General features: G+C 43.1%; 1 protein-coding gene across 10 annotated transcripts in view; it reads left to right on the top strand.

Moving 5' to 3' along the window:
• CSNK1G3 (casein kinase 1 gamma 3) overlaps positions 1-27,749 on the top strand; it is a 99,810-nt gene that overhangs the window by 63,986 nt on the left and 8,075 nt on the right. For 9 of the 10 annotated variants that reach the window (XM_029055626.2, XM_029055628.2, XM_029055625.2 and 6 more), the window contains 7 exons: positions 1,458-1,606; positions 2,949-3,183; positions 9,137-9,222; positions 9,839-9,923; positions 13,305-13,453; positions 20,043-20,138; positions 24,454-24,560. In XM_029055626.2, the coding sequence (XP_028911459.1) occupies positions 1,458-1,606; positions 2,949-3,183; positions 9,137-9,222; positions 9,839-9,923; positions 13,305-13,453; positions 20,043-20,138; positions 24,454-24,560 (907 nt within the window). The remainder of the gene's footprint in view (positions 1-1,457; positions 1,607-2,948; positions 3,184-9,136; positions 9,223-9,838; positions 9,924-13,304; positions 13,454-20,042; positions 20,139-24,453; positions 24,561-27,749) is intronic. The other variant, XM_029055629.2, reaches the window with a different exon arrangement.

A 27,749-nucleotide genomic window follows, 5' to 3' on the forward strand; every position in this document is an offset into this window, starting at 1 on the left:
TATGGATTTTTGGTAACAGAAGATGACAGAGAAAACAGATAGCCTTACTTTAATTGGCTAAAAGTCTTTCAAGAAAAGAGGTTGTCCAAGTAACATTTCAAAGTGAAGTAACCTAAGGCTCTTAGTGAGCTCAGGGTAGCTAAGTGTCCTCAGTAATTACCAGACCCAAGATCTGTCGATATTGCTTACAACACCATTTGACTTTACACCAGAAGTACAAAGGTTTTGGTGGTGTTCCCTGCACTTTTTCGATAACTGCTGTCCATATCTACCATCCCGTGATCTTGCCAGCAGTGAAAATCAGTGAGACACCTCAGGGGTTTTTACATTCAGTTCTGTGCCCTTTCTTCTTTAAAGTGGTGAATATGGAGGCCTTTTTTTATGGTGTTTGTTAAGCACTTACTATGTGCCAGGGACTGTTTTAAGCACTGGGGTAGATACAAGCTAATCAGGCTGGACGCAGTCCATGTCCCACACGGGGCTCACAGTCTTCACGCCCATTTTACAGATGAGGTAACTGAAGCACAGAGAAGTGAAATGACTTGCCCAGGTTCATACAGCAGACAAGTGATGGAGCTGGAATTAGAACTCAGGTCCTCTGACTCCCAGGCCCATGCTGTCCTCTGACTCCCAGGCCCATGCTCTATCCACTAGACAATGCTGCTTCTCTTTGAAGTCCTGAGGCATTTATTCAGTATTCCATGTTAAACGTTGGCTCATGCAGACACCTGAAGATTAGCTCCACTCTTTGCATGTAGATTTCAATCAATCAGTGGTATTTATTGAGCACTTACTGTGTACAGAGCAGGGTACTAAACACCTGGGCAAGTAGCATACAATAAAGTTGGTAGACATAACCCCTGCCCTCAGGGGAGTTGCAGTGTAGTGGATTTCTAGATTTCTGCATGAACGCCATCTGATCCAGGTGCTTTCCTTTTTTTCAGAGATTGGATTATAAAAGTTACTTCTTCAAAGGTTGACGTCTGTAAAATGGGAAGTAAGACTGTGAGCTCCATATGGGACATGTCCCATGTCCCATCTGATTACCTTGTATCTACTTCTGTACTTGGAACAGTGCCTTCAACAAATGCCATAAAAAAAAAAAATTGGAGAATTTTCTCCTAATAGTGCTTTGGGGACCAAATGACATGGCTCATTTCTTCACTTCAGGATCTTACATAATTGCCCTCAGGTTTTTCCTGGAAAGGATTTATCTTCCCTCTGAGATCCTAATATCTCAAACCATTTGGAGAAAGTAGCTTTTAAATGAAACTTGGTTGTGGTTGAGACATTGAAACGCAAATGGGCTTTTTTTGCAAGGCCTTTAAATTTTTTCTTCTTCTGGAACAGGAGATCCCATGAATTAAGTCTAGGAACCTGAACGTTATCAAGCATGAGAGACAAGAAACTTGGTGTTGAATTGGACAAATGATTAATATTGAATATTTTTTTTCCAGATGGTATACCTCAGGTATACTATTTTGGACCTTGTGGCAAATACAACGCCATGGTGCTGGAACTACTGGGGCCTAGTTTGGAGGATTTGTTTGATTTGTGCGACAGAACGTTCTCTCTTAAAACGGTTCTCATGATAGCCATTCAGTTGGTAAGTGAAGGAAAGACATTATTTAAAATCGTGTTGAGCAGTTGTATGCTTGTTCGCTCATCTGGGTTCATTATTAAATGTTTGAAACATTGTACACCAGCCTTAAAGGAGCAAGTGTCCTGACCAATAATGTTTATGTAAACAGTTTCCTATATCATCAGCTCTTTGATTTTGCCACATAAATGATCTGTTTGGAAGTTGGAATTTCAGTATCAAACCAAAAATTCTTTAGGTTACCAGTTCAAGGAGGAGGAATGAGAGGCTGGGTGGAGAAAGAGAAGGGGAGAGAATATAAACAGCTGGAGGAGATGGAATTTAATCAATCAATTGCATTTATTGAGCATTTACTATGTGCAGAGCACTGTGCTAAGCACTTGGGAGAGTACAATATATCAGTTGGTAGACATGTTCCCTTCCCACAACAGGCTGGGATTTTGTTTTCATTGAAGTATTCTTAATGATAGATAGCAGAGGAATGAAACCGTACATCAGATGGGACGCTGCTGTTAAGATAGTTTTAGAATATTCCCTGAGATTGCAACTCTGAGTGCAGTTGTCAGGTTAAATAAATCTTTAACTAATATTTAACATATTGACACTGTTGTATATTCCCTTTAATGGAACTGAGGAATAAAGAGCCTAAAGTTTTTTTTTCCTTTTTTCATGTAGATTGTTTTCCTCAGGGTGGATAAATTCAGCTCTTTAGTCATCAGTCAATTTCAGAAATGACCTGTAATCCTGCGGAGTATATTCTAAAGAAATCACAGATGGGCAGGGTGGTTTGGGTTTGGGGCTGGCAGATAGTTCACTAATGAGAAGATCTCTTCTTGTCTCTCGAGGAATAGTCTGAATTGCTATTTTTACTCCAGTCATTTAATTTGAAATCCCATTTTGGAATGAAGAAAGGCATATAAACACATTCCATTTTCTAAAACATTACTGCTTACTTACGCAGATATCACTGCTGGCCAAGGAGAATGATTCCCTGACCAGTATTGAGAATTATATGTAAACATGCACACAAATCTGTTTGCACATTTGATTCACCATGGGAATTTTTTCTCTCCACTTTTATATATTAAGATTCATTACAGCTTCAAGTTTAGCTCTATGAGTGGAGTCACCTTTTGATACTTAGGTATAATTTCCATTAGCTCCTTAACAACAGATGGGTGAATATTTGAGGAAGAACAGGCTTAGCTTGTTTCAAAAAGGTTCTTTCATATGACGATAGCCTTACCTAATCAGTTTAGTGGGACAACAGTAGTTTGCCTCTCTCAACCTTTCTTAAGGTCTCTGCCATTTATCCTAAACCATCTCTCCTTTCTTCTTTTGAATTAAGATTTCTCGTATGGAATACGCCCACTCAAGAAACTTGATATTCAGAGATGTCAAACCGGAGAACTTCCTGATAGGTAGACCAGGAAGCAAAGCTCAGCATATTATCCATATAATAGATTTTGGTTTGGCAAAGGAGTATGTCGATCCAGAGACGAAGAAGCACATACCATACCGAGAACACAAGAGCCTTACTGGGACTGCTAGATACATGAGTATAAACACGCACTTGGGTAAAGGTACGTGGTGATTTTACAGTAGAAAGCTTAGAAGTTAGCCACTTTATTCATTCGGTTTGAATTCTTTGCTTCAGGGTCATAATTTCAGACTGTAATGTCTTTTTGTGTATGATAACGTTTTATAGTCCACCCTTCATTTCATTTTTCCCCATTTGAAGAAACCCTGTAAGTGGTTGGTGGTTTGCACCATTCGTTCATTCGATGGTATTTATTGAACGCTTACTGTGTACAGAGCACCATACTGAGCACTTGGAAAAGTACAATACAACAATAAACAGACAGACACATTCCCTGCCCACAATGACCACATTTTAGTCTTTCAGTCTCTCACAGATAGAAAATATCTTATGCACAGTGGCTTCATCTTCAAAAATGCAGGGTATGTATATGGAATTTAAGCCGCAAATGCAATTATTTTTGGTCCCTGTCTTCTATCAATCAGTCAATCAATCACTCGTATTTATTGAGTACTTACTGTATTCTGTACTCACTCTCCTGCTTGGGAGAATACAACAGAGTTGGTAGACACTTTCCTTGCCCACAATTGGCTTACAGTCTACTAGAGAGGGAGACAGATGAACTAATATGTACATAAGTGCTGTGGGGCTGAGGGAGGGGTAAATAAAGGGTGCAAATCCAATTGCAATTCTAGCGTTTGTTTTGTTGATACCTTTCAATTTGCTCTCTTCGACATCCAAAGAATTAAGAGAATTTTATAAAAACATATTCCTTACCCTCTTTTTGCATAGAGAGCCATCATAAAATTACTCATACAGGCCCAGGATTTAACCAGCTGCTACTGAATATGAGAAAAAGATTTCAGGCTTGCCCTTGCTTGCTATCCTCCCTCCTGTTCTTTCTTTGACTGTATTTTGAAAGTTTCAGTGCTTGTTGAATATCCCGAAGTTCCATTTGCTCTTAAATTCACTTCATTTTTTGACTGAACCCCTGAAGGGAGAATGTCTTAAAATGATCATTTCCCATTCAGTTCTTCCACTGTGTAATACTCATGACCTATATAGTGGCTGCTAAGCACAAACTATTTCACAAATGGGGAGCTGCCCCCTCATGCTTCATGCTACAGGTTTTTGAAAGAAAGCCCTGCCTACTTTTATGAAACACCTGAAAGATTTGGCTACAATGAAAGCTCTTTTTTTTTTTTTGAATACCATGTCTTAGTGTCCCAAGTAATGTTTTGCATACAATGTAGGATGAAGCTGAGAAGCAGCGTGGCCTAGTGGGTAGAGGATGTGCCTGGGAGTCAGAAGGACCTGGGTTCTAATCCCAGCTCAGCCACTTGTCTGCTGTGTGACCTTGGGCAAGTCACTTTACTTCTCTGTGCCTCAGTTATCTCATCTGTAAAATGAGGATTAAGACTGTGAGCCCTATGTGGAACAGGAACTATGTCCAGCCCAATTAGCTTGTATCTTCCCCATCACTTACTATAGTGTTTGGCACCTAGTAAGCACTTAACAAATACCACAGTCATCATATGACTTACGGCTCAACATGGGGATTCTTTAGAAAGAAAGCCCCATTTACTTCTATTCGTTACTCCCCAAAATTGGCAGGATATAAACGTTTCCCCCAGGCTGTTATTTAGAAGCGATCTACATATAGCTCTGGATCTGTGCTTGGCTTTCTCTTTTTTTTTTCCTTTGTCCTCAACTTCATCTTTCCCTCCGTCTCTCGTTTCTTCCTCTTCCTCTCGGTCATATACAGAGTAAAGAACATAATAATAACGTTGGTATTTGTTAAGCGCTTACTATGTGCAGAGCACTGTTCTAAGCGCTGGGGTAGATACAGGGTAATCAGGTTGTCCCACTTGAGGCTCACAGTCTTAATCCCCATTTTACAGATGAGGTAACTGAGGCACAGAGAAGTTAAGTGACTTGCCCACAGTCACACAGCTGACAAGTGGCAGAACCAGGATTCGAACCCACGACCTCTGACTTCCAAGCCCGTGCTCTTTCCACTGAGCCACGCTGCTTCTCTAACATTAACCATATTCATCACTTTTTTCGCTCCCTCAACCCCTTTCTGGCATTCTCAACCCCACATTCTCTCATTGTCCTCCCCCTTTCTGGCATTTTTCCTCACCCTCTTCTTGTCCTCATAACTCTGATTTTATTTAACTTGTGGTGTGAGGCCATATTGATATTAATAACAGTTGATCTATAATTGTAATGTCTTCAACCAGACTGTGACTTCAGACTGAAGAGTTTCGATTACAGTAGGTCTGCAGTTAGCTTTTTGAGTTCTTAAGCCCTCATTGCGTTTCTCAAAAGAATTTCACTGATGTTTCACAAAAGCTAGCAAAAAAGTGCAATTCAGGATACAAAGAGTAGTTTGGGCTGTATAAAAAATATTATCTGGAAGTATTTAAAAGCAACCTGTTTCTTGTGCAAGAAATCATGTTGGGAATTTAAAACGTAGCTCAAAAATTCAAATGACAAGACTCCAAAATTATGCAAAGGAATTGATTTCTTCAGTGGGATAATCACTTCAATTTTGCATTTTACTTGTTCTCTGCATTTTTTAGAAATGTCCTTTTTCAATTTCCACCCACTTCAGAATAGTTCTCTCTACTAAGAGACATGATTGTTTCAAATAATACTGAATCAGAAGTGTGTTTGAGTTGAAAATACCAGTTATTCTGTGTAACTGTGCAATATGAAAGTTTCAACACTTGTCATTAAAAATAAACATTGCAATTGTTTGCTGAAATATTTTATGACACTGTAGAACTTGCCAGGTTGCTCTTGTGATCCAGATTTTACTTCTGCCCCTGACCAGAAATGATTATTCCAAGAGAATGCAGAAAAAAAATAAGCACGATGTGCCTGTCTAAGGCTCGGCCTAGTGGAAACAACGGGGTGGGGGGGCTACCTGTCAGTAGGCAGAGGTAGGCCTACTGGGTTTCTGGGTGACGTAAAGCAAGTCACTTAACCTCTCTGGGCTTCAGTTTTCTCAGTCTTAAATTGGGAATAAAATGCCTGCTCTCCCTAACTTTAGATTTTGTGTCCCATGTGGGACAGGGACTGTGTCCAGTGTGATGATTTCATGTCTAACCCAGCATTTAACACAAGATAAACAGTTTTTTTTATAGTATCTGTTAAGTGTTGAGTATGTGTCAAACACTGTTATAATTGCTAAGATAGATACAAGTCAGTTACCTAGGACACAGTCCCTGCCCCTTATGGGGCTCACAATCTAAATAGGAGGGAGAACAGGGTAATTGAGGCATAGAGAAATTAAGTGACTGGGCCGCTGTCACACAGCAGGCAGTTGGCAGAGCTGGGATTAGAACCCAGGTCCCCTGACTCCCCGGCCCGTGCTCTTTCCACTAGGCCATGCTGCTTCTCACTTAATAAATATGTCTTGCTATCTGATTGGCAGTTCCAAGTCAAAATGGGAATCTGCCTCACTGATCTCCCCCCTTCTAGACTGTGAGCCCGTTGTGGGCAGGGATTGTCTCTCTTTGTTGCTGAATTGTACTTTCCAAGCGCTTAGTACAGTGCTTTGCACACAGTAAACCCTCAATAAATACGATTGAATGAATGAATGAATGATCTAAAAGGTAGTGAGCCTTTTTAGAGACCACTAGCCGAAAGTTCTAGTTCGCACCTAATCGCCCTCGCCTCCCCTCCAGAGCGAGACCCTGCCGCTCTTCTCTCTGTCTTGGCCCCGAAGGGGCGGTGCTGTGAGCTTCGTTCTCCTGGCTTCTTGGGCTGAAAGTCTAACAATAGCTGGATCGCCCCACCAGAAATGGAAATCTGGAAATGGGCAAGAGGCAGAGCCAGTATGGCAGCTCTACTCCTTACCCTCTGCTGGCAGGACACAGACCCAGCCTGGCCTAGAGACCTTTGGGATTCCCATCACCGGGCTGAAGGGTGAGCCAGAGCAGCGCCTGTGGGGGCGATCCAGCCCTTTCCCTGACAGTAAACTGCCTCCCCCTCGCCTTCCTCCCTATCCTTTGTGTACTACCCATCCACTGCCCTCAGCAGCAAGCAGCCGCTGGGCCCAGGGCAGGCCAGGAAAGCAGTCAGGAAAGGGGGCCCCTCCTTCCCATCCTCCAGTGCTGGACAGGAAGTAAAAGCAGCTCGTGTTCCAGATGCCAAATGCCCAGACTGGCAGAGGGCAAGCTGCACCCTGGGCAGGGACAGGAACCAAAGCAGCCCCCACATCATCAGTCAGGCAGTGGTATTTGTTGAGTGCTTACTGTGTACAGAACACTCTTCTAAGCGCTTGGGAGGGTACAGTTTATTAACAGAGTTTTCAGACACGTTCCCTTCCCACGGGGCACTTTCGCTCCAGAGGACTGTGTGCTGCATGCCCTGATGTGGCAGAAGGTGGACTGGGCCCTGGGCAGAGGAAGGAGCCCTGAGCAGTCATGTACCATGTGGCAGTGAACTGCTGGGGCACGGAGTGAGGGCAATATTTGTGCCCAACTGCTGTGTGCACTGATGGCAGCCCCCTCGGGCACCGGGGAGGAGATAAGCTCATCTCTAGACTAAGCTTGTGGTGGGCAGGGAACGTGTCATTCATTGTTATATTGTACTGTCCCGAGCGCTTAGTGCAGTGTTCTGCACAAGTGTGTGCTCAATAAATACAATTGAATGAATGAATGAACAATTCAGCCACCCTGCGCCCCAGATCCAGCAAAGCCTACTGACCTGTAGCCCAGTATGGATTTAAGCAGTGGCAGAGGAGGGCGGAGGGCAAAAAGGGGAAAATGGACAAGCAGGGTAAAGGTTTGCCTGGAAGTTCCACCTCCAGACTGGCAGCTCGTTGTGGCCAGGGAACATGTATACCAACTCTGTTGTATTGTCCTCTCCCAAGCATTTAGTACAGCGCTCTGTACACAGGAAGGGCTTAATCAATGCCATTTGATTGATTTGTTGGGTACCTATGCCTACTGTCTACAGAGTACTGAACTAGAATTCCTGTGACTACTAATATAACAGTTGAACTTTGGCCCTATAGAAAACTTCAGGACTGAGAACCTGCACATAGGATGTGGGGGCAATAACTCCTATATACCCCATTGCTTACAACAGTGCTTGACACATAGTAAGCTCATAACAAATACCACAATTAATAGACAAGACACAGCCTCAAACACTGTCTTACCTTTCCCTCTCTCTTCCTTTCCCTTTCGTCCTCCTCCCCTCTTCCTTTTCCTCCTCCCTGTCTTTTTCTCTCCCCGGGCTCAGCACTAATAATAATAATGATAATAATGTTGGTATTTGCTAAGCGCTTACTATGTGCAGAGGACTGTTCTAAGCACTGGGGTAGATAGAGGGTGATCAGGTTGTCCCACGTGGGGCTCACAGTTTTAATCCCCATTTTACAGATGAGGTACCTGAGGCACAGAGAAGTTAAGTGACTTGCCCACAGTCACACAGCTGACAAGTGGCAGAGCTGGGATTTGAACCCATGACCTCTGACTTCCAAGCCCATGCTCTTTCCACTGAGCCACGCTGCTTCTCTACCCCCTCCCCCCCCACATTCCCCCACTGTGTCCTTGGAAGGATGCATAGGGAAAGGGAATACCAGGGGATGACGGGTCACTGCTGCCCAAGTGCCAGAATTCCTACCAGAGCTCAGCAGTCATCTCGGCCGAAAATGTCTGCACCCTAGCAAGGTCTCATGGTAGACTGCTGAGCGTAGGTGCCATGCTTAGCACCCTTTGACACAAGGCGGGGTGGTGCTGAGTCTCTCCCGATGGGTGAACTTACGGAAAACCACGGCTGTATTTGTGCAACACTTCTCTCCAGATCAAATGAAGGGAGGCGAGATGGCTCCCCACTCCTATCTCCTCAAATGTTCAAATGCTAGCTGTGAATCAAACTTCAGACAGGAATTTGGAATTGATGCAACTCTGTAAGACTTTCTGCTACTCTCTGCCAGTAGTCAAGAATTTGACGTGTCCTTGCATCTTATGTTTCAGAACAAAGTAGAAGAGATGATTTGGAAGCTTTAGGTCACATGTTCATGTATTTTCTGCGAGGCAGCCTTCCTTGGCAAGGTTTGAAGGTAATGGGCTTTGACCCTATCATTTCTAGATCAACAAGTGTTCTGCTGTTTCCCCCTTTTCGTTTGGAAGGTCCCCAAACAACACACCCTTTCAAGGCTGAAGAAACCACTCCCCCAACCCCTTCTGTCAGACTTTCTGCCTGCTTCTTTTCTCGGGCTGCCTTCCGGTGTGCACTGGGAAAGACTAGTTTGGGTCCCTTCTTTTCTCCCAGATAAAATAATAATAATAATAATGTTGGTATTTGTTAAGCGCTTACTATGTGCCGAGCACTGTTCTAAGCGCTGGGGTAGACATAGGGGAATCGGGTTGTCCCACGTGGGGCTCACAGTCTTAATCCCCATTTTACAGATGAGGGAACTGAGGCACAGAGAAGTTAAGTGACTTGCCCATAGTCACACAGCCGACAAGTGGCAGAGCTGGGATTCGAACTCATGAGCCCTGACTCCAAAGCCCGTGCTCTTTCCACTGAGCCACGCTGCTTCTCCAAATAGTGCTCACCCCTTCTTCCTCCCTCCCAGGCCTCTCCCCCCCCCACCCCCCAGCAGGAATAGAATTAGGCTCCCTGACTTGTGGAATTATAATCTCCTAAACCGTCGCTTATTTTTCTTTTTTCAGGCTGAAACCCTGAAGGAAAGATATCAGAAAATTGGAGACACCAAACGATCCACACCCATTGACATCTTATGCGAAAGCTTTCCAGGTAATAGGCAGAATAACTTGTGTTTATTAGGGAAACTTACATTTAAAAATATTATTTAAGTGAAAAAGACAAAGTATGATTTTAAGCGGCCTGCATTTTGTACAGACATTTTCTAAAATGTGTATTTTTAAGACAAAATGGCATTAACATTAAGAAAAAATTTCTTGCATCAACTGGTATGTCTTTACCAGATGATGTGTAATAAACTTATTTCTTCAGGAATAAGATTCCAATAGCTTTTGCAACAAAATACACTCAGTTCTGCCAGAGTGCATGGTTTCTCTATGCATCTTGACTCAACGCAGTGACAGAGTTAAGGAATATTCTTTAAACAACATGACCCCATCGGGATACAGCTCAACATGGTACTGGACTAGGCCATTATAGTGGGAATAGTAATAGTATTTGTTCAGCCCTTATTGTATTCAGAGCACTGTACTAAGCGGTCAGAGCACTGTTCTAAGTGCTAACAAAAAGTACACAATCGTTGGTATTTATTGAGCCCTCACTGTGTGCAGTGCATGATACTAAGCATGTAGATGAGTGTAATATGACAGTGGGTAGACTCATTCCCTGCCCACAAGGAGCTTACAGTCTGGTGGGAATTGTGGACATGCTTGCAGCATCAAACACAGTGCATACTTTAAGGCATGGCAAGTTTTCCTTAAGGTGAGGTTCCGTAACAACACAGCTGTTGAGGTGTAGGACAACTGGGTGAATTTATCAAGTTCCATTGAATATAAGAATTTCTGTTTTGACTCAAGCCAGTGTTCAGATGTATTGTAGCATTCTGGGAGTGTCTGACTACACCTAGTGGTAGAAGAGGGAACTATAAGGTGCACAAATCAATCAGTTTTTTTTAACGGTACTTCTTAAGCGCACAATCTGTGTCAAGCACTGTTCTAAGCGCTACGAAAGATACAAGTTAATGAAGTTGGACACAGTCCCTGTCCCACATGGGTCTCACGGTCTAAATAGAAGGGAATAGGATTTAATCCCCATTTTACAGATGGGTAACTGAGACCCAGAAAAGTTAAGTGATTCGTCCAAGGTTACACAGCAGCCACATAGCAGAGTTGGGATTAGGACCCAGGTCCTCTGACTCCTGGGCCCATGCTCTATCCACTAAGCCACCCTGCTTCTCTGTTGTATTTATTGCGTGTTTACTGTGTGCAGAGCACTGTACTGATTACTTGGGAGAGTACAATGTAAGAGAGTTCCCTGCCCACAACAAATTTACAGTATAGAGCTATTTTTCAAAATTAAGTGATGAAGAAGAAATTCATTTCTGATTCCAGCTAGTGAAAAGCACAGGCTTGCAAGCAGAATAAACTGAGATTAGACTCTAAATGGAGTGTGGATGTTCAACACTCATGTAGACTTCACAGTAGAAATGAACAGTTCAAATCATAATAATTGTGATATTTAAGTGCTTACTCTATACCAAACACTGTATTAACCTCTGGGGTTGGTACAAGATAATTAGGTTGGACACAGTCCCTACCCCACATGGGACTCACAGTCTAAGTAGGAGGGAGAATGGGTAATGAATCCCCATTTTATAGATGAGGAAATGGAGGGGCGGAGATGTGAAGTGACTTACCCTAGGTCACTCAGCAGACAAGTGCCAGAGCCAGAATTAGAACACAGGTCCTCTGACTCCCAGGCCCGAGGTCAAAGCTAGGATTGTCAGAAACTTGTTTTCATGTATTAAAATCTGATATACCCTTATCTTCCTAAAGACTTTTACAAGCTTATGTATAATGATTTCTTTCCTAAACAACCCACAGTATTGTTTGAGTATGGCTAATGATGCCCAAACTGTCCCTCAGCGCTATTAATTCAATGATCGAAGAAAGAGGGTGATTAACTTTGCGTATGGGCTTTGATTGTATGGGGAGTAAACTCTACATTGAGTAAGTTCCTGGTATTAGCGAGTTCTACAAAAACTTCCAGGCCTCCATATTATCATTTAGTGCTGGTGCTTAGCCTTTAAGTCTAACGATACTGCAACTGTTTTTTCTGGGTATAAATTAGTATAACAGAAAAAAAAACCCCAGAAGCATCCTAGTCTGCCTCGAGTGCAGTTATTGTCTGGCTAAGGGAGTGTGGTTTCCTACCCATGTGCCAAAAACGCAAGGCCCCTCTTCTTACTCTGGGGCACTCGCAAGACATGAGGAACAGTCCGAGAGCTAGAACCCATGGTGGGATAGAAATGTAGGGCTGCAGTTAAATTGCCTCAGGCCCTGCTCACTTAACCTAGCTTGGCTTCAGCACTGGATGACAATGTTGGAGCACAGCTGAACTGCAAGTGACCCCTGGCCTAACCAGAAGTGTCCCAAGACTCACTTTTGGGAAGCACTGCTAAATTGGCATATTTGCCTTGTGGGCTACAATGCACTAAAGGGAATCCTAGACATTTTCCTGAGTTTGGTGCCTCTGCCATTGCAGCTTTTATGCTCAGCAGACCCCTGGGACTCGGGATAAGTGGGGTGAGACCAGCCCATGCAAGGGTCGACTGGAGAGACACATTTCTGGTCCTTCCCTTTCCCGCCCATGCACTTGGGATGGGAAAGGGGAATGCTCACTGACAACTTTTGAGAGGCTCAATAAACCCTAAGCTTGTTGTGGACAGGGAATGTGGCTGTTTAGTGTTGTATTGTACTCTCCCAGGTGCTTAGTACAGTGCCCTGCAAACAGTAAATGCTCAGTAAATACGATTGAATGAATGAATGAAAAAGGGGAAGGACACAATGGGCTAAGATAATGGTCCAGTTCAGGCCCACCTGGGTAGTGTATCAAGAGATCACGTATTTTCGTACTGCTTTAGTCATTAGGTGATCAGGGGGTCAGTAATGTACAGTGTTTTATAGTTCTGAGTTATTAGAACAAGTAGCAGGAAAAGTATTTAAATGTGAAGGACAGAACTAAAATTGAATGTGTCCACAAATTTTCAGTAAGAGATGCTGTTCAATTAATCGCGAAGTTTCTTATGACTAAATCAGCCACATTTTAAAATAGTTTCACTGTGTCCCTTTGAACACATCACAGAGAAATTTCCGTAAATTAAAAAACAGTGTTGGGAAATTAAAAAAAAAAAAGCCAAACCCTAAAATGTTTGTAAGTATGTAAATTATGTCCTATTTCCCTACTTAACAAGAACAGAAGTTCTCTTCCCCTCAGTTTTATTATAAATGAAGAAAAAATCAAAGTGCTTATCAGAATGCAAAATTATGCTTCTTGTTTGTTCAAAATAAATGCTATTATCATATAAAACTACTTAAGAATTCAAGTTTGGGTTCTATTTTTAGTGTATCTGATACATATTTTTACGAGAAAGCACTGACGCAAATTGTGCTTGTTCAATTTTACCATGTACAGATGAAATGGCTATATACCTGCGTTATGTAAGAAGACTGGACTTTTTTGAAAAACCGGACTATGACTACTTGAGAAAGCTCTTTACAGATTTGTTCGAACGGAAAGGGTACATATTTGATTATGAGTATGACTGGATGGACAAACAAATGGTGAGTAACATTAACTTTTAACTAGTTTGCCTTTCTGAGAAGTAGTAATTTCAAAATATCCAAGGATCGGGAACTGAAGGAAACACTGACATGCCTCATTCACCTTCTGAAGTAGTGTGTGCCGTCCCAGTGTGTCTTTGACTCAATATGTGCCCAGTCTTCTGACTCTCTACAGACCGATGACAGTTACTTCTTCTGTGGAGTGCTCGGTTTCTCTGTTGAGCCAGTTGAATAAGGTTTTTCAATCAGTAATCTAATATGATTGCCACATTTTGGAGGTGCGGGGAGGGGTCACAGTATAGCTGTGGATAGGTTTTTATATATATTTTTTTTTTACAAAGTGGCCTTACTTAGAAGGAGTTATTAAAGGCTTAACTAAACATCATTTCTTCAAAAATAAATTTGGATTGCACGTAGCCTTGTACTAAGCTTTAAATTGAAAGTCCTGGACTGATTGATGACTGCTGCTCCTCTCCTTCGTGCCTTGAACTTCCCAAGATGCTTACCATCTCAACTACGTGTTAGTACCTGTGTTGTATTAATGCCCCTCATTTGTTCTGTACAGTTTCAACCACCACCTCTATGCAGGTGACTCCTAATCAACCTCTCCAACCTCTGCAGTCTCACATTTCCTCCTTCCAGGACACCCAACGGGCACCGTAAACTCAACGTGTCCCAAACTGAACTAATTTTCCCTCTCAAATCCTCTCTGCTTCACTTTCCCATCCCAGGTGACACCTCCACCATTGCCCCCATCTCTCTAGCCCAACCTGTAATTGTCATTTCACACGTTTTTAGGCCGACTGACGGGTTTGTAGTTTTGTGTTTTTTTTCTTAGTTGGCATAAGTTCAAACGGTTTCAATATGCAGTCTGAAACTATTTGTGTCAATTGTGTATTTTAGTTGACTCAACTTCGGTCATGTTACCCATCCAACAGAGAATCAGTCACAACAGAATAGAGAAAGCATACAACAGTCCTGAAATTCAGTTTGCAGTCCTTTCTGACATTACGTTTCATTGATCTGAGTCTACATTATCTTCCAACAATCAAACTTTAAATGTGTTCAAGTATTAAAATTCTTTGTGCCAAATGACAATTTCTGTTTATTATAGTTTTCTGTACTTAAATCAACAATTTTTTCATGTTCTGTATACCAGTGGTACTAAAGCTGTATGGTGCATTACTGATTTACTGTATTTTAGCCTGTTTTTTTTTAATGGTATGTAAGTGCTTTGTGTTAATCACTGTTCTCAGTGCTGGGGTAGATACGAGTTAATCAGGCCAGATGCAGTCCCCGTCCCACATGAGGTTTGATCAATATCCCCCAACAAATTTATTAATAAGTACCGTAATTGTACACACATGAGAATGTTGTTTGGATTTCTAGAAATTGTACCTTTTCTGGTATGATCTTGGAACTCAGAGAGAATGACGGGATTAATTGAAAAAGCAAGTTTATTTCATGGCCAAGTGAAATAGCATATTTTTAAAAGTCAACCTTAACATATCCGGTCGGAAAAGGCGGTTTAAAAAGATACCTGACTTACATCTTGCTCTGAAGATTAGCCAATAGGACTCCATACCAGGGCAGTGAGGAACACTGCACAAATGAGGAGCCTGTCCCCTCAAATTCAGACTTCCCCAGATTTGTAAAACTAGGTGTTCTCTTTTAAGGACTCAGATTTGGGTGCAGAGGGAGCACTTGATGGATAAGGGACCACCTAAGGAGTGATCTGTTTTTCCCACCAATTCATCTTTTTGCCCCAAGTTTTTTTTTTAAAACGGTAATTTGTTAGGTGCTTATTATATGCCAGGAACTGTAAAGTACAAATGAATCAGGTTGGACACTGTCCGTGTCCCACTGGGGCTCATAGTCTTAACCCCACTTTTCTGATGCGGTAACTGAGGCCCAGAGAAGTTAAGTGACTTACCCAAGGTCACACAGCAGGCAGGTGAAAGAGCAGGGATTAGAGCCCAGGTCCTTCTGACTCTCAGGTCTGGGCTCTACCCTCTAGGCCACACTGCTTCCCACAAAAGGAGTTTATTAGTCATTTTAGGGCTTCTGGCTCAATGTGGCCACCTTCAAGATTTCACTGGCCCAGGATCACAGCATCCCCGAGCTGGTTCTATCTCTGGCCTGCAGCCTTTGCTTCTTGTGAAGTATGAATCCAAGGATGCAACCAAGCCTTAAGCCAGATCCCTGTTAAGACCCAAAACATTGTGCTGCCTCTCAAAGGATTTTCCTGTCCCGGACCTTTCTGGGGTACACAAAAGCAAGCCAGGGTTTGGGAAAGAGGAGCAAGCTGCTGGGGTTGGGCCTGGGACTTGTCTCGGTTTGAATTTGGGGCTCGGTAGTGCCCCTGGCCCCAAACTTAATAATGATATTTATTACGTGCTTATTATGTACCAGGCACTGTACTAAGTGCTGAGGTGGATACAGACAAATGGGGTTGGACACAGTCGCTGTCCCACGTGGTGCTCACAGTCTCAATCCCCATTTTCCAGATGAGGTAACTGAGGCACAGAGAAGTTAAGTGACTTGCCCAAGGTCACACAGCAGACAAGTGGTGGAGTCAGAATTGGAACCCATGACCTTCTGACTCCCAGGCCCGTGCTCTATCCACTACACCATGCTGCGGGTTCTTGGTTGCCTACACATCCCTGTGCTGCCCTCCCCCTGGCAAGTTTTGAATGAGTCAGAAGTGAGTTGAATCCAGATCTGAATGTGGTTTGGGTGCAGAGAGGGGAAGACGGAGATGAGGTTGAGAGCTCCCTGTTCCATTTTGGGAGAGGATTGAACTTATATTTGCTTCATGATTTGACTATTGATGTAGACTTGGGTTAGATTTTTGTGGACCCAACTATAGCCCGTTAATGTGAATTTTAACAGTGCAAAATATATCTAGATGTCTGGAAGTGGCAGGGATGGAAGCCTTGTTATAGCCGCAACCTTAGCAACTTTAAAAAAAAATGACATCAGGCCTTTAAGGTAACTCCATGCCACACTTGGAAGTTACGGTCATAGCCTTTGCTATGAATTGCAAAATTATGCCTGGCAAGGTTTCCATACTACTGTAAGCTCATTGTGGGCAGAGATTGTGTCTCCCAATTCTTTTGTATTGTCCTCTCCCAGAGTAAGTGCTCAATAAATACCGTTGACTGACTGATTATGGTATTTATTACATAGATAGAGTAGATACTGTATAATGGTCCTCATCCCACGCTGGGAGCGCAGTTGTAGCATATAAAGGCAGCACACTGCAAAAAACAGTAAGTAACAGTTAACAAAGAGAAGCAGCGTGGCCTGGGAAAGAAAGATCCACGAGCCTGGGAGTTAGAGGGCCTGTTTTCTAATCCCGGCTCTGCCAAGCGCTTGTTGAGGGACCTTGGCTAAGTCACTTAACTTCTCTGGCCTCAGTTTCCTCAACTCTAAAATAGAGATTAAATGCCTGTCCTCCCTCCTTCTTAGACTGTGAGCCCTACAAAGGGACAGGGACCGTGTCTGACCTAATTAACTTGTCGTACCCCAGCCCCTAGAACAATGTTTGACACATAGTAAGTGCTTAACCAATATCATAAAAAACAAACAAAAAATGCACAGGCATGTTAATATAAGTAAATAAAGAATTCTTGGGAGGAGCCCTTAGACAGCTCACACTACTCCAGACAAACATCCCTTAGGTACAGACCGGCATAGTTTCCCCAGTATTCAAAGCATTCTAAAGGTAGGCATCTTGCAGTGGTAGTCTAGCTGCTGGGGGAAGTTGGTACGGGCATTGGATTGCAGTGACCCTGGAGCTCTCCATCTTAAATAGGGGTCTGGGCCACATGGACTTATTCATGCCATGCTTGGCCATGCTTGAGTGTGAGACCAAACGCTTACCCGAGGTAGTATTTTTGCAGCCAGGACCTTGCCGTGGCCTGCTTGGGCTTTGATCCTGCAAGAAGTCGGCGGCCAGGGTCTTGGGATTCGGGACAAACCTCATCCCCAGCAGCCCAGAAGTTAAAAGGGTCTGCTCTTTCAGCCTGGATCTCCCACTGCCATTGGAGTGTAGGAATCTGCAACTGCCAGTGTAGAACCTGAGAAAGGGAACCCAGGGCCCCTTATGTATAAATATCCTTATATTCCATTTCCCCTTTCTGTAAAGTATTTTCATGTTTGCCTCCCCTTGTAGAATGTAAGCTCCTTGTGGGTGGAGATCCTGTCTGTCAACAATATTCCCCAAGTGCATAACATGTGGCTGTGCACACAGTAAACGCTCAATAAATACCATTGATTGGGTGACTGATTGATAGGTCCTGGTCAAGGCCTTTCATATCCGACAAACTCTTCCCACCTTCTAAGCCTTATTAAAAGCACAGCTCCAAGAGGCCTTCTCTGACTAAGCCTTCATTTCCTCTTCTCCCACTCCCTTCTGCATTGCCCTTGCAGTCGGATTTGCGCCCTTTATTTGCCCCCCTCCCTCAGTCCTACAGCACTGATGTACATATTCATAATTTATTTATTTATTCATATTAATGTCTCTTTCCCCCTCTAGACCGTAAGCTCATTGTGGGCAGGAAACGTGCCTACCAACACTGTTGTATCATACTTTCTGAAGCGCTTGCTACACCGCTGTGCACATAGTAAACGCTCAATAAAAACAGTTGATGGATCTATTAACTAAACCAATTGGAATAATTTACATATGTTCCTTCTGACTTTTTTCTGGGTTAAATAATCGGGTCTGCAACGGTGAGGGAGAAAATAGAGCCCATGGGCTGGATTCGACCCGGCTCTTAATTGGCACTTCCACCTCCAGAGACTCCTCCCTGGATCCAAGCCGACCTTGGATGCAGTTTACAATCCCTGGCACCATGTAACCTCATGAACAGTAGGCTACACGTCCACAGTTTACCATCCCCTGCTATCTTCGTCCCACTCTTATCCTGATATCCAGGATGATTTTGCATGCCGTACTGGGTACACCTCGAAAGTCCATGAGCTATTGGCCTTTCAGTCAAAATACTTGCCTACCCTGTTCTGCAGTCTGCATAGCACAATTTATATTTCACCTGTGTGGTAGTAAATTAAACTTTCCATTGATAGGGGTGGGAGAAGGAGGGGAAGAGTCTTTGTTATCAAAAGGCAGCTTTCTGAATGGCCTTTCAAGTTTCGTGATTTAATTTCTTGTTATTTTTGATCAGTGAATGAGTAAGACAGAAGAGTTCTCTCATTCAAAAGCTTGAGGATTTTACAGCTGAATCCTGGGTTGCTACCTTCCTTGGGATATGAAATAAAAATAATAATAATAACTGTGGTGGTTATTTAGTGCCTACTGTGTACCAAGCATGGGCGCAGATACAAGGTAATCAGCAGTGTGGCTTGGCGGAAAGAGCACGGGCTTGGCAGTCAGAGGTTGTGGGTTCTAATCCAGCCTCCGCTGCTTGTCAGTTGTGTGACTTTGGGCAAGTCACGTAACTTTTTTGTGCTTCAGTTACCTCATCTGTAAAATGGGGATTAAGACTGTGAGCCCCATATGGGACAACCTAATTACCTTGTATCTACCCCAGTGCTTAGAACAGTGCTTAGCACACAGTAAGTGCTTAACAAATACCAACATTAGTATTATCATTATTATTATTATTATCAGACACAGTCCATGTCCCACATGGGACTCACGGCCCAAGAGAGAGGAAGAACAGATATTTTATCCCCATTTTGCAGAAGAGGAAACTGAGCCTCAGAGGAGTTAAGTGACTTGCTCAAGGCTACCGAGCAGGCAAACAGCAGCGTTTGGATTAGAACCCAGGTCTCCTGACTCCCAGTCCCTTGCCCTTTCCACCACGCCACGCTGCTTCCCTTCATAATACAACTTCTACTCTTGGGTGACCCGCCCCAGGATCTGCACATCCTGTCCCAATGTCATGACTGACTGCCACCGCTAAGTAAATCCCCTTCACTGTCCCCCCTCTACTGTCTCTATTGTCTCTCCCGTGCTCGCCCAATGGTGACTTTTGTACTGTACAGTAAGTTTTTTTTTTCTCTTTCAAAACTTGAATTTTAACTTTAGTGGTCACTGCCCCAACTTGCGCTTTCCCTGCTTTTCCTCCCCAGCCAAAGCCACAGGGATTGTGATGGGGAATTGGGGGTGATGATGCCTGAGTAGCAGCAGAGGAGGTTGAAGGAGGGGGAGGCCGCAAGTTGGGAGGGGCGAATGACCCCAACCCTAAAATGAAAATTAAAGTTCAGAAAGGTAAGAAAATGTTGCACAGTTCAAAGCCCTGAGGAGAAACGGGATCAGGGGTAGGAAGGCCGGAGGGAATGGAAGAACAGTGGCAAGAGAGAGATTTGCAGTTTAATTAGAATTGACCTGTAGTGCTTTGCCTGATACCAGAGTTGGTTCTAGGTTGGATCCCAATTGATAACATGCAAGTCTAGGAGGCAATGGGCTCCAAGGTCCAACCACATTTTCAAGGAACAGCTGTGTTGTAGAGTATACCTGTAATCTGTAATATCGTGTCCAGAGGTCTAAACTAAGATTACTGTGTTTAATGTATTTTGGGTTTCTCTTATTCCTCTTCTGTATGTGGTCAACAATGGGCAGGCGGCAGACCACAGGGCAGCCTGGGACTCTCAGCAGGGCAATCCCCATCATTTGAGAGCTCACCTAGCAACTGACAGACATGGTGGCTCGGTACAGGTATTTGCTTTTTTGCATGAGTAATCATTTCTTTAATTTCTGACCTTATGCCACTGCAGAGCTCATGGCATGACTGGCCGTTAGCCACAAGGTTTGCTCCTTTGTAATGCTCCCAGCTATTTTCTCATATTACCTCATAATCACTCCAATCAGATTTAACACCATGTAGAAGGGCTGTCTGCTTACACCAATTGTCTGCTTATATCAGAAATATATCAGCAATCATTTAGCAATCTGGCTTTCTAGCAGCAGTCAGACAGCTTGTCTAACAAATTATGAATTGTTCGATGCCTAAACCAGATTTATTTTTGCACAACTGCAATCTGAATATTTGTTTTAAAGCCCAAATTAGTTGATAGCAAATTTTCATTCATGCCCTCCATTAAGTATTTACTTCCCTTTTCATTCCATGTTTGCTTTGACATCTAAGTAGATTTTTAAGATTCTTTAACATGAGCTGATTTTCTGTGCTTCGTACCAAGAAAGTATTTGAAGACCAAATGAACCATTCATCTTGGTTTTGTGTCTGTACATCAATATAGAGCGTATAATCTGGGTAGAGAGAACACACTCGTAATATAAGAGAATACACGGTGGTGATGATGGAGTCTCAGTAGTATTTATTGAGAACCTACTGTGTACAGAGATCTGTACTAAGAACTTGGGAGAGTACAATAGAGTTAGTGGACATGATCTTAGTGCACATGATCCCTTCCCTCAAGGAGCGTAGAGTCTACCAGGAGAGACAGACTCTAAAATAAATTACAGGTAAGGGGTAGCACTTGAGTATAAAGAGATGTTTATATATGTGCAACGGGGGCGGGGGGTAGTGGGGATGTGGAATGCTAAAGGGGCATTTGACGAGGCCGGGAAGGGTGGCTATAGGAAGGGGAAATGAGTGATGAATTAGGGGAGGCCTTTTGGAGGAGATATGATTTCAAAAGTGCCTTGAAAATGGGGGAGACCAGCATGACGGGGAGACAGGCACAAGTAGCTTACAGATAGGATGAACAAAAGAATGGAGTGGTGGCTATGTACTGAGTAATTGCTTATATAGTAGAATTAAGTCGATGAAGTACTATGGGTTGTTGTGAGCGCATAAGTCTGGAGGTTATGCAAAAGTGCTGAGGTGGTATTTGGGAGGATATGACCTAGAGAGGAGAAAAATCAGTCGGGGAAGGCCTCCTGGTAGAGTTGGGGTTTCCGAAGGACTCTCAAGATGAATGGGTGAATTTTAAGGGCAAGAGAGTCCCAGGCAGGAGAAAGAGCATGAGGGAGAAACAAGAATGATGTACAATGAGTGGGTTAGCTTGAGAGAAACAAAATAGTTCAAGCTATAATTTAGTGGGAAAAGAGAGCATGGATAAGGGGGAAAATGTTGGGGAAGTGTCTTGAAGGCAACAGTTAGGATTTTCTGCTTAATATGTGGATAAACAAATACTTGAGTGAGATGTTTGCAGAATGATGTCTTAGGAAAGTGAACTGGGAGTTAAGTGTGCACTGGAGGCAGGGAGACCAGAAAGCTTTCAGGTACAGTAGCTAATCCATGATATGGCAAGTGCCTGGACCAGGATGGTGCCTCTTTGAGTGGAGAGGAAGGGATTGATCTGAAAAATGTTATGGATGAAAAACCAACAGGATTTAGCAACAGACTTAACACAAGAGTAGAAAGAAAGAAGCAGGTAAGTCGATGAAGTTCTATGGGTTGTTTTGAGTGCATAAATCTGGAGGTTATACAAAAGTGCTGAGGTTCAGTTGGGAAGATATGACCTAGAGAGGAGAAAAATGCATCAGGGAAGGCTTCCTGGTAGGGTTGGGATTTCAGAATGACTTTGAAGATGACCGCCTAGTGGGTAGAACACAGCCTTGGGAGTCAGAAGGACCCGGGTTCTAATCCCGACTCCGCCACTTGTTGGCTGTGTGACCTTGGGCAAGTCACTTCCCTTCCTCTTTGCCGCAGTTACCTCATCTGTAAAATGGAGATTAAGACTGTGAGCCCAATGCGGGACAGGGACCGTGTCCAACCTAACAACGTTGTATCTACCCCAGCACATAATACAGTGCCTCCCACATAGAAAGCACTTAGCAAACACCATAAAAAGTTGAATGAAAATAATAACAACATGGTATTTGTTAAGCACTTACTATGTGCCAAGCAGTCTGCAAAGCACTAGGAGAGTTGCACCAAAATCAGATCGGACACAGTCCCTGCCCCACAGGGGCTCACAGTCTAAGGGGGAAGGAGAAAAGGCATCAAATCCTTATTGTACAGATGAGGAAACTGAGGGCCGGAGAAGTTAAGTGACTCGCCCGAGGTCACATAGCAGACAAGTGGCAGAACTGAGATTAGAACCCAAGTCCCCTGATTCCCAGACCTGAGCTCTTTCCACTAGAACAAAAATCGCCAGGGATGGTTAAAATAGAGTGAACCTCATTGGATTTGGCAAGGGAGGAAGTCATTAGTGATCCTGGAGACTGCGGTCTTGGGGTAGTGAAGGGGGTGGAAGCCAGATTGTAGTGGGTCAAGAGAGTAATTGGAGGAAGGAAGGAAGAGAGGAAGGGGCTTGAGCAGGAATGGTAGCAAGGAGATGGAGCAGTCATGGGAGGGTGCAGTGACCTCCAGAAAAGTTATTTTTAGAATAGGGAATATGTGAGTGTGTTTGACAGAGGAGGGGAAAGAACCACCAGTGAGCGAGCATTTGAAGATGGAGGTAGGGTGGGGGGAAAGAAGCGTAGGAGCAAGTGTTTTTAGAAGGTGGTGGCAGTGTGGGAGGGTGGGGGGCATTGTGTGGCATGGGGAGTGAGGGTAGGTTTTGAAAGCAGGTGGGAGATTTTCTCTAGAGAGGGAGATGAGAAGGATGAGAGAAATGATGCAGGGAAGGGAAGGAGATCGGGATGTGAAGGGAAGATTTTGGGTAGTGCATGCCTGATGTTTTTAGTGTTTTCAGTGAGGTCATCAAGAACTAAACAGGGAGTGTGGGAACTGGGGATTTCAAGGGGGACTTACTGTCTGGAATGACTTGTGAGGGCAATGAGTATGAGAGTCGACGAGGGAGGAGAAGAAATGTTGCTGAGAGGAAGAAACCAGTGGCCTAGTGGAAAAAGCACAGACCTGGGAGCTAGGGGGACCTGGGTTCTAATTCCGGTTCCACCATTTGCCTGCTGTGTGCCGCCTTAGGCAAGTCACTTAAGTTCTCTGTGCCTCAATTTCCTCAACTGCAAAATGGGGATCCAATTCTTCCTCCAACTTAGACTGTGAGCCCCATGTGGGACAAGGACTGTATGTATCCAGCCTGACTAACTTGTATCTACCCCAGTGCTTGGAACAGTTCCCAGCACATAGTAAGTGCTTAACAAGCACCTTTTTTTTTAATGGATAGTGTTAGCAAGAGAGGGTGGATTTGAAGTGGTTGAAGTTGGCCTGGTGTCTGGATATCTGCCCATAGTGCTCTGCAGTATGAGCAATGCCTGTCCTAAGTGTCCTGGGGACCAAGGAAATGTGTATGTAGACACGATCATCAGACTAACAAGGATCAACTCTGACACTGGAATCATTTTAGTAGTGGCAGTGATGGAAGTCAAGGACAAAAATAGTATCTATACAGATGCCCTCAGGAATTTCAGAGTGGCCCCACCATGTGTTCACATCCTGTTTCTACAGAACCCCTGACTCTCCAGTAATGCCCAAAGATGAGAGTCTGAAAGGGACACCCTTCCACAGTGCTAAAATTATAAGTACCTTACTCAGTGCTCTTTGGATCCCAACTGTATTCAACAGAATTAACTGAAAAAGTTAAAGCTTTCCAAGTCTTTCAAAGAAATGTTCTCCAGTTTTGCATAAGGGAGGTCAAGAAATGAAAGTCACACAAAACATTCCTCTTTAGTATATCAAGTAAATGTTTGGAATGGTGTAAAACGTTCATTTTAAAGTTGGCCACCTTTTAGAAAAACAGGTTTCTGATAGAAGGTTGCATTGAACTTGCAGTGAGTTTTCCTTTCCCCTTGATTTCCGGTCAGAAGAGCTTAATGGAGTAACTAAACAGGGTGTGGGGTGAAAGAGGGAGACTAAGGGGGAAGAGAAAGAAGTGCGAGATAGAAAGAGGCAATGAAGAAATCAGCTCTTCCCTCCCAGGACCTCTATTTAGGGCTTTGGCTTTCCCTGTGCCCTTAGAGGGACCCTTAAATTGTGTTCAGCTGTACCTCAATTTTTGAAGTCTTTTTCACATTAATCATTGATAGGGTAAGTAGGTTACTTTTCCAGTATATTTTTTCACATTATTCAGCTTAACATTTTGAATTCCTTTGGTCTTTACAGGTTGTAAGTGTGACAAATGGCGAACTTAATACAGATGATCCCACTGCAGGCCGTTCCAATGCCCCTATTACAGCCCCTGCAGAAATTGAAGTCCTGGAAGAAAGCAAGTATGTATTATGTTTTTAGTTAAGCCCCTCACATTGGGCAGTCGAGCCATTTCAAATGACCCTTGATACATTTTTTAAAAGCAGGCGTATTTAGTGTTTAAAGAAGGTGAGTAAAACTCAAGGTTGGTATTGAAATCTGAAGGATGCAGAATCTAGCTGCTCTGGTAAAGCTTTTTATCTTACTAATTATCTACTCGGGAATTGTGCCTAAATTTCTGCTTAGAATGAGTGGTATTATTTTAACCTTACAGTCAATTCTCGATTATTTGCACTGGTTGGAGGGAGAACCGAAAACAACAATCCAAACAATCCACACCAGGGAGTCATTTGAGGCCCGGTGGGTGGAGGGGTGGGGCGGCCCAGGAGGGATCTATCTATTTAGAAAAGCCTCACAAAATCTAGAGACTTGGGAGAGCTGGTGTTGTGTGCTGCCACAGAGTAAGAGGAAGTCAGAAGAATGGCTGGTTTACAGCTGATGCAAATTTGAAAGCATGAGAAACTTCCATAGATAATCTACAAAGTGGATAATCCATTTGCAAACAATCTTGAATTAACTGTATTGTGTTTCACTTCTTTACATAATGTGTCAGTTACTTAAAAAAATTCACTTCACATGTTAATTTACTCATTATGGATTTGAAAGTAATTGTTTCCTCTCCATTTTAAATTCCCAACATCTGCATGCCTTAAATTAGTCTAGAATGAGCTGTTTTAACTGAATTTTTTTAATAAAGCATGATATAAAAGTAAGCATGATCAACATCATGGGGAAAACTGGCATTTCACTGAGGGCTGTTCTGCTTTTTTGACAATCTCTTTTTCCCTTGTATTCTCTCTGTTGTATAGCTGCCAGAAAGTGTTGAACATGTGGTGAGTTCCAGAGTGTAGACAGGCAGAAATAACTCCTTCGACTGTAATTTCAAAATCTTGTTTAAAACTGTATTTAATAATAATAAAAAAACTGTTCTAACTACAAATGGTAAAACCCACCCAAAGGGATCTGAAGCACAGCACACTAGTTTTAAACAGAAAGAAATAGTTTGAGGAGCTGTTTTGCCTGCTGCAATTTGTTTGCTTCAAAGTGGCTTAGTTTGGGGGTCACTTTCTAAACAAGTGGATGATGCAGTATCACTCTGTGGGCTTCTTCAGCACTAAAGCTTTATATGCTTCTTTAGATGGAAAATCAAGCTTTCCAAACTTTTGAGCTACTGGCTACATCCTAGTGCTTCAGTATCTATTTTATTTTTAGATCTAGCTTGGCCCGAAATAGTAGTAGGACAGTACACTCATTTCAAAATCTTAACTTCAGGAAACATCCAGCATACTGACAAATGCAATAGTATGCATGTAGGTCAAACAGCATCCTCATCAGAATTCACTCTCTGATATTTGTAGAAAATGAAGCTAAATTTTAGTTAGTAGACATGCATTGATTTTTAAATGCTGATTGCAGGTACATCCTTTCTTATCGAAGTGGTTTTGTCAAAACCATCTTCTCAGTTATCAGGACTGATTTTGAAATTACCTGTTGGGTCCGAAGATGATAGCTCTCACAGATTATAATTGTCACATATCATCCATGGCCAAAATCTTCCTCTTTAATCCACTTCCAGGTAGTCTTTTTTTGCTGGCCCCAAGTTCAGATGTTCTTTAGAATAAGCACTTTTGATTTTAGACATGAACACTTCAACTGTTTCTGTTGTATGTTTCCAAGTACCTTTGCACACAATCAGTGGTCTTAGTGATGAGGATGATGGTTCCAGTAGACTACTTTGGAAGTAAAATTTTTGTCTGTGAAATGTGTTGGCAGCTTACCTTAATGTGATGGCTTTCAGAATATGGTGGGCCTTTTATCCATGAGGATTTTTGTTGGGTGTGAGAGACGGGCAAGGCATGGGCAATTAAGGGTATTAGGATGTAGAACTATCCCATTGAATGCAGGTTATGCAGTAATGGATCTGATACAAAGAAGAAGTGAAATCTTCAGAGCAAAATTTTCTTCTCAGAAACCCTGCCTCTTCGAATATTTTTCTTCCTGAGAATTCTTGGAACCCTTTTCAATCCGATCTCAAGAGAACAATGTCCTTTAGGAAATCTGCCTCGGGTCTTGTGAGGTGAGCCATTTCCACCATTGCTTAAGTGAGGAAACAGAAATAGTCTAATTTCCTAGCCAGAGTCATTTTCAGAAATCATCTTCTCGATATCAGTACAGATGTACGGAGAAAATACCTGCCCGCCCCCTCCGCCCCCAGAGATCGTAGATCCCAAATGGAGAGATACAACAATCCGATAGTAACAGGCACATGAGTTAAAGGAATGTAGTCTTGGTGCCTACCTTATCCTCTGTCGAGGTATCTTGAGCTCCTTTGCCTACTCTTAACCAAGACAGAGCATGGGAGTGGTTCTTAAAGCTATCTTAGATTCTTTCTTCAATCTCTCCACCTGGTCTTTTAAGTCCTCTTCATCACAGTATTTATATCGTGGCTCAGTGGAAAGAGCACGGGCTTTGGAGTCAGGGCTCATGAGTTCGAATCCCAGCTCTGCCACTTGTCGGCTGTGTGACTGTGGGCAAGTCACTTAACTTCTCTGTGCCTCAGTTCCCTCATCTGTAAAATGGGGATTAAGACTGTGAGCCCCATGTGGGACAACCTGATTCCCCTATGTCTACCCCAGCGCTTAGAACAGTGCTCGGCACATAGTAAGCGCTTAACAAATACCAACATTATTATATTTAGCGAGGTAGCAGGCTTTACAAATGCAAGGCAGTGTCACGTTGGTCTGTGCTGTTATGCATCTCTAACATACTCTTGTCATTGGATATGCCCAGCACAGACTTGATCTTCTAAATGGGTATTGTGTGTTCTTGGGGTCCAGTGTGTTAGGGAGCGAGAAGTCCATCTGGGGTCCTTACTGCTAGCTGCATGACCCAGCCATCATCATTTTGTTTCATAGATAACTTACTTGCCCCATGTCTTTGGCACCTGTTCACAACCAGGTTTCTTGTTTAGAACATACTCTTGCCCTTGCATCACTCCAATGCTCTTTGAGATTCAGCCGTTTCTCTTCCTTAGTGCATGTAGTTGACTGATGTTCTGATCTGAATATCACCTATGGCAAAACAGGGGAGTCAGCGAGTTCCCTCCTCTTCTTTAATCGGTAGCCCACCATTCAATGGCATAATTCCAATTT

Source organism: Ornithorhynchus anatinus, chromosome X5, assembly GCF_004115215.2.
Source record: "Ornithorhynchus anatinus isolate Pmale09 chromosome X5, mOrnAna1.pri.v4, whole genome shotgun sequence".
In the NCBI taxonomy this organism is placed as follows: Eukaryota; Metazoa; Chordata; class Mammalia; order Monotremata; family Ornithorhynchidae; genus Ornithorhynchus; species Ornithorhynchus anatinus.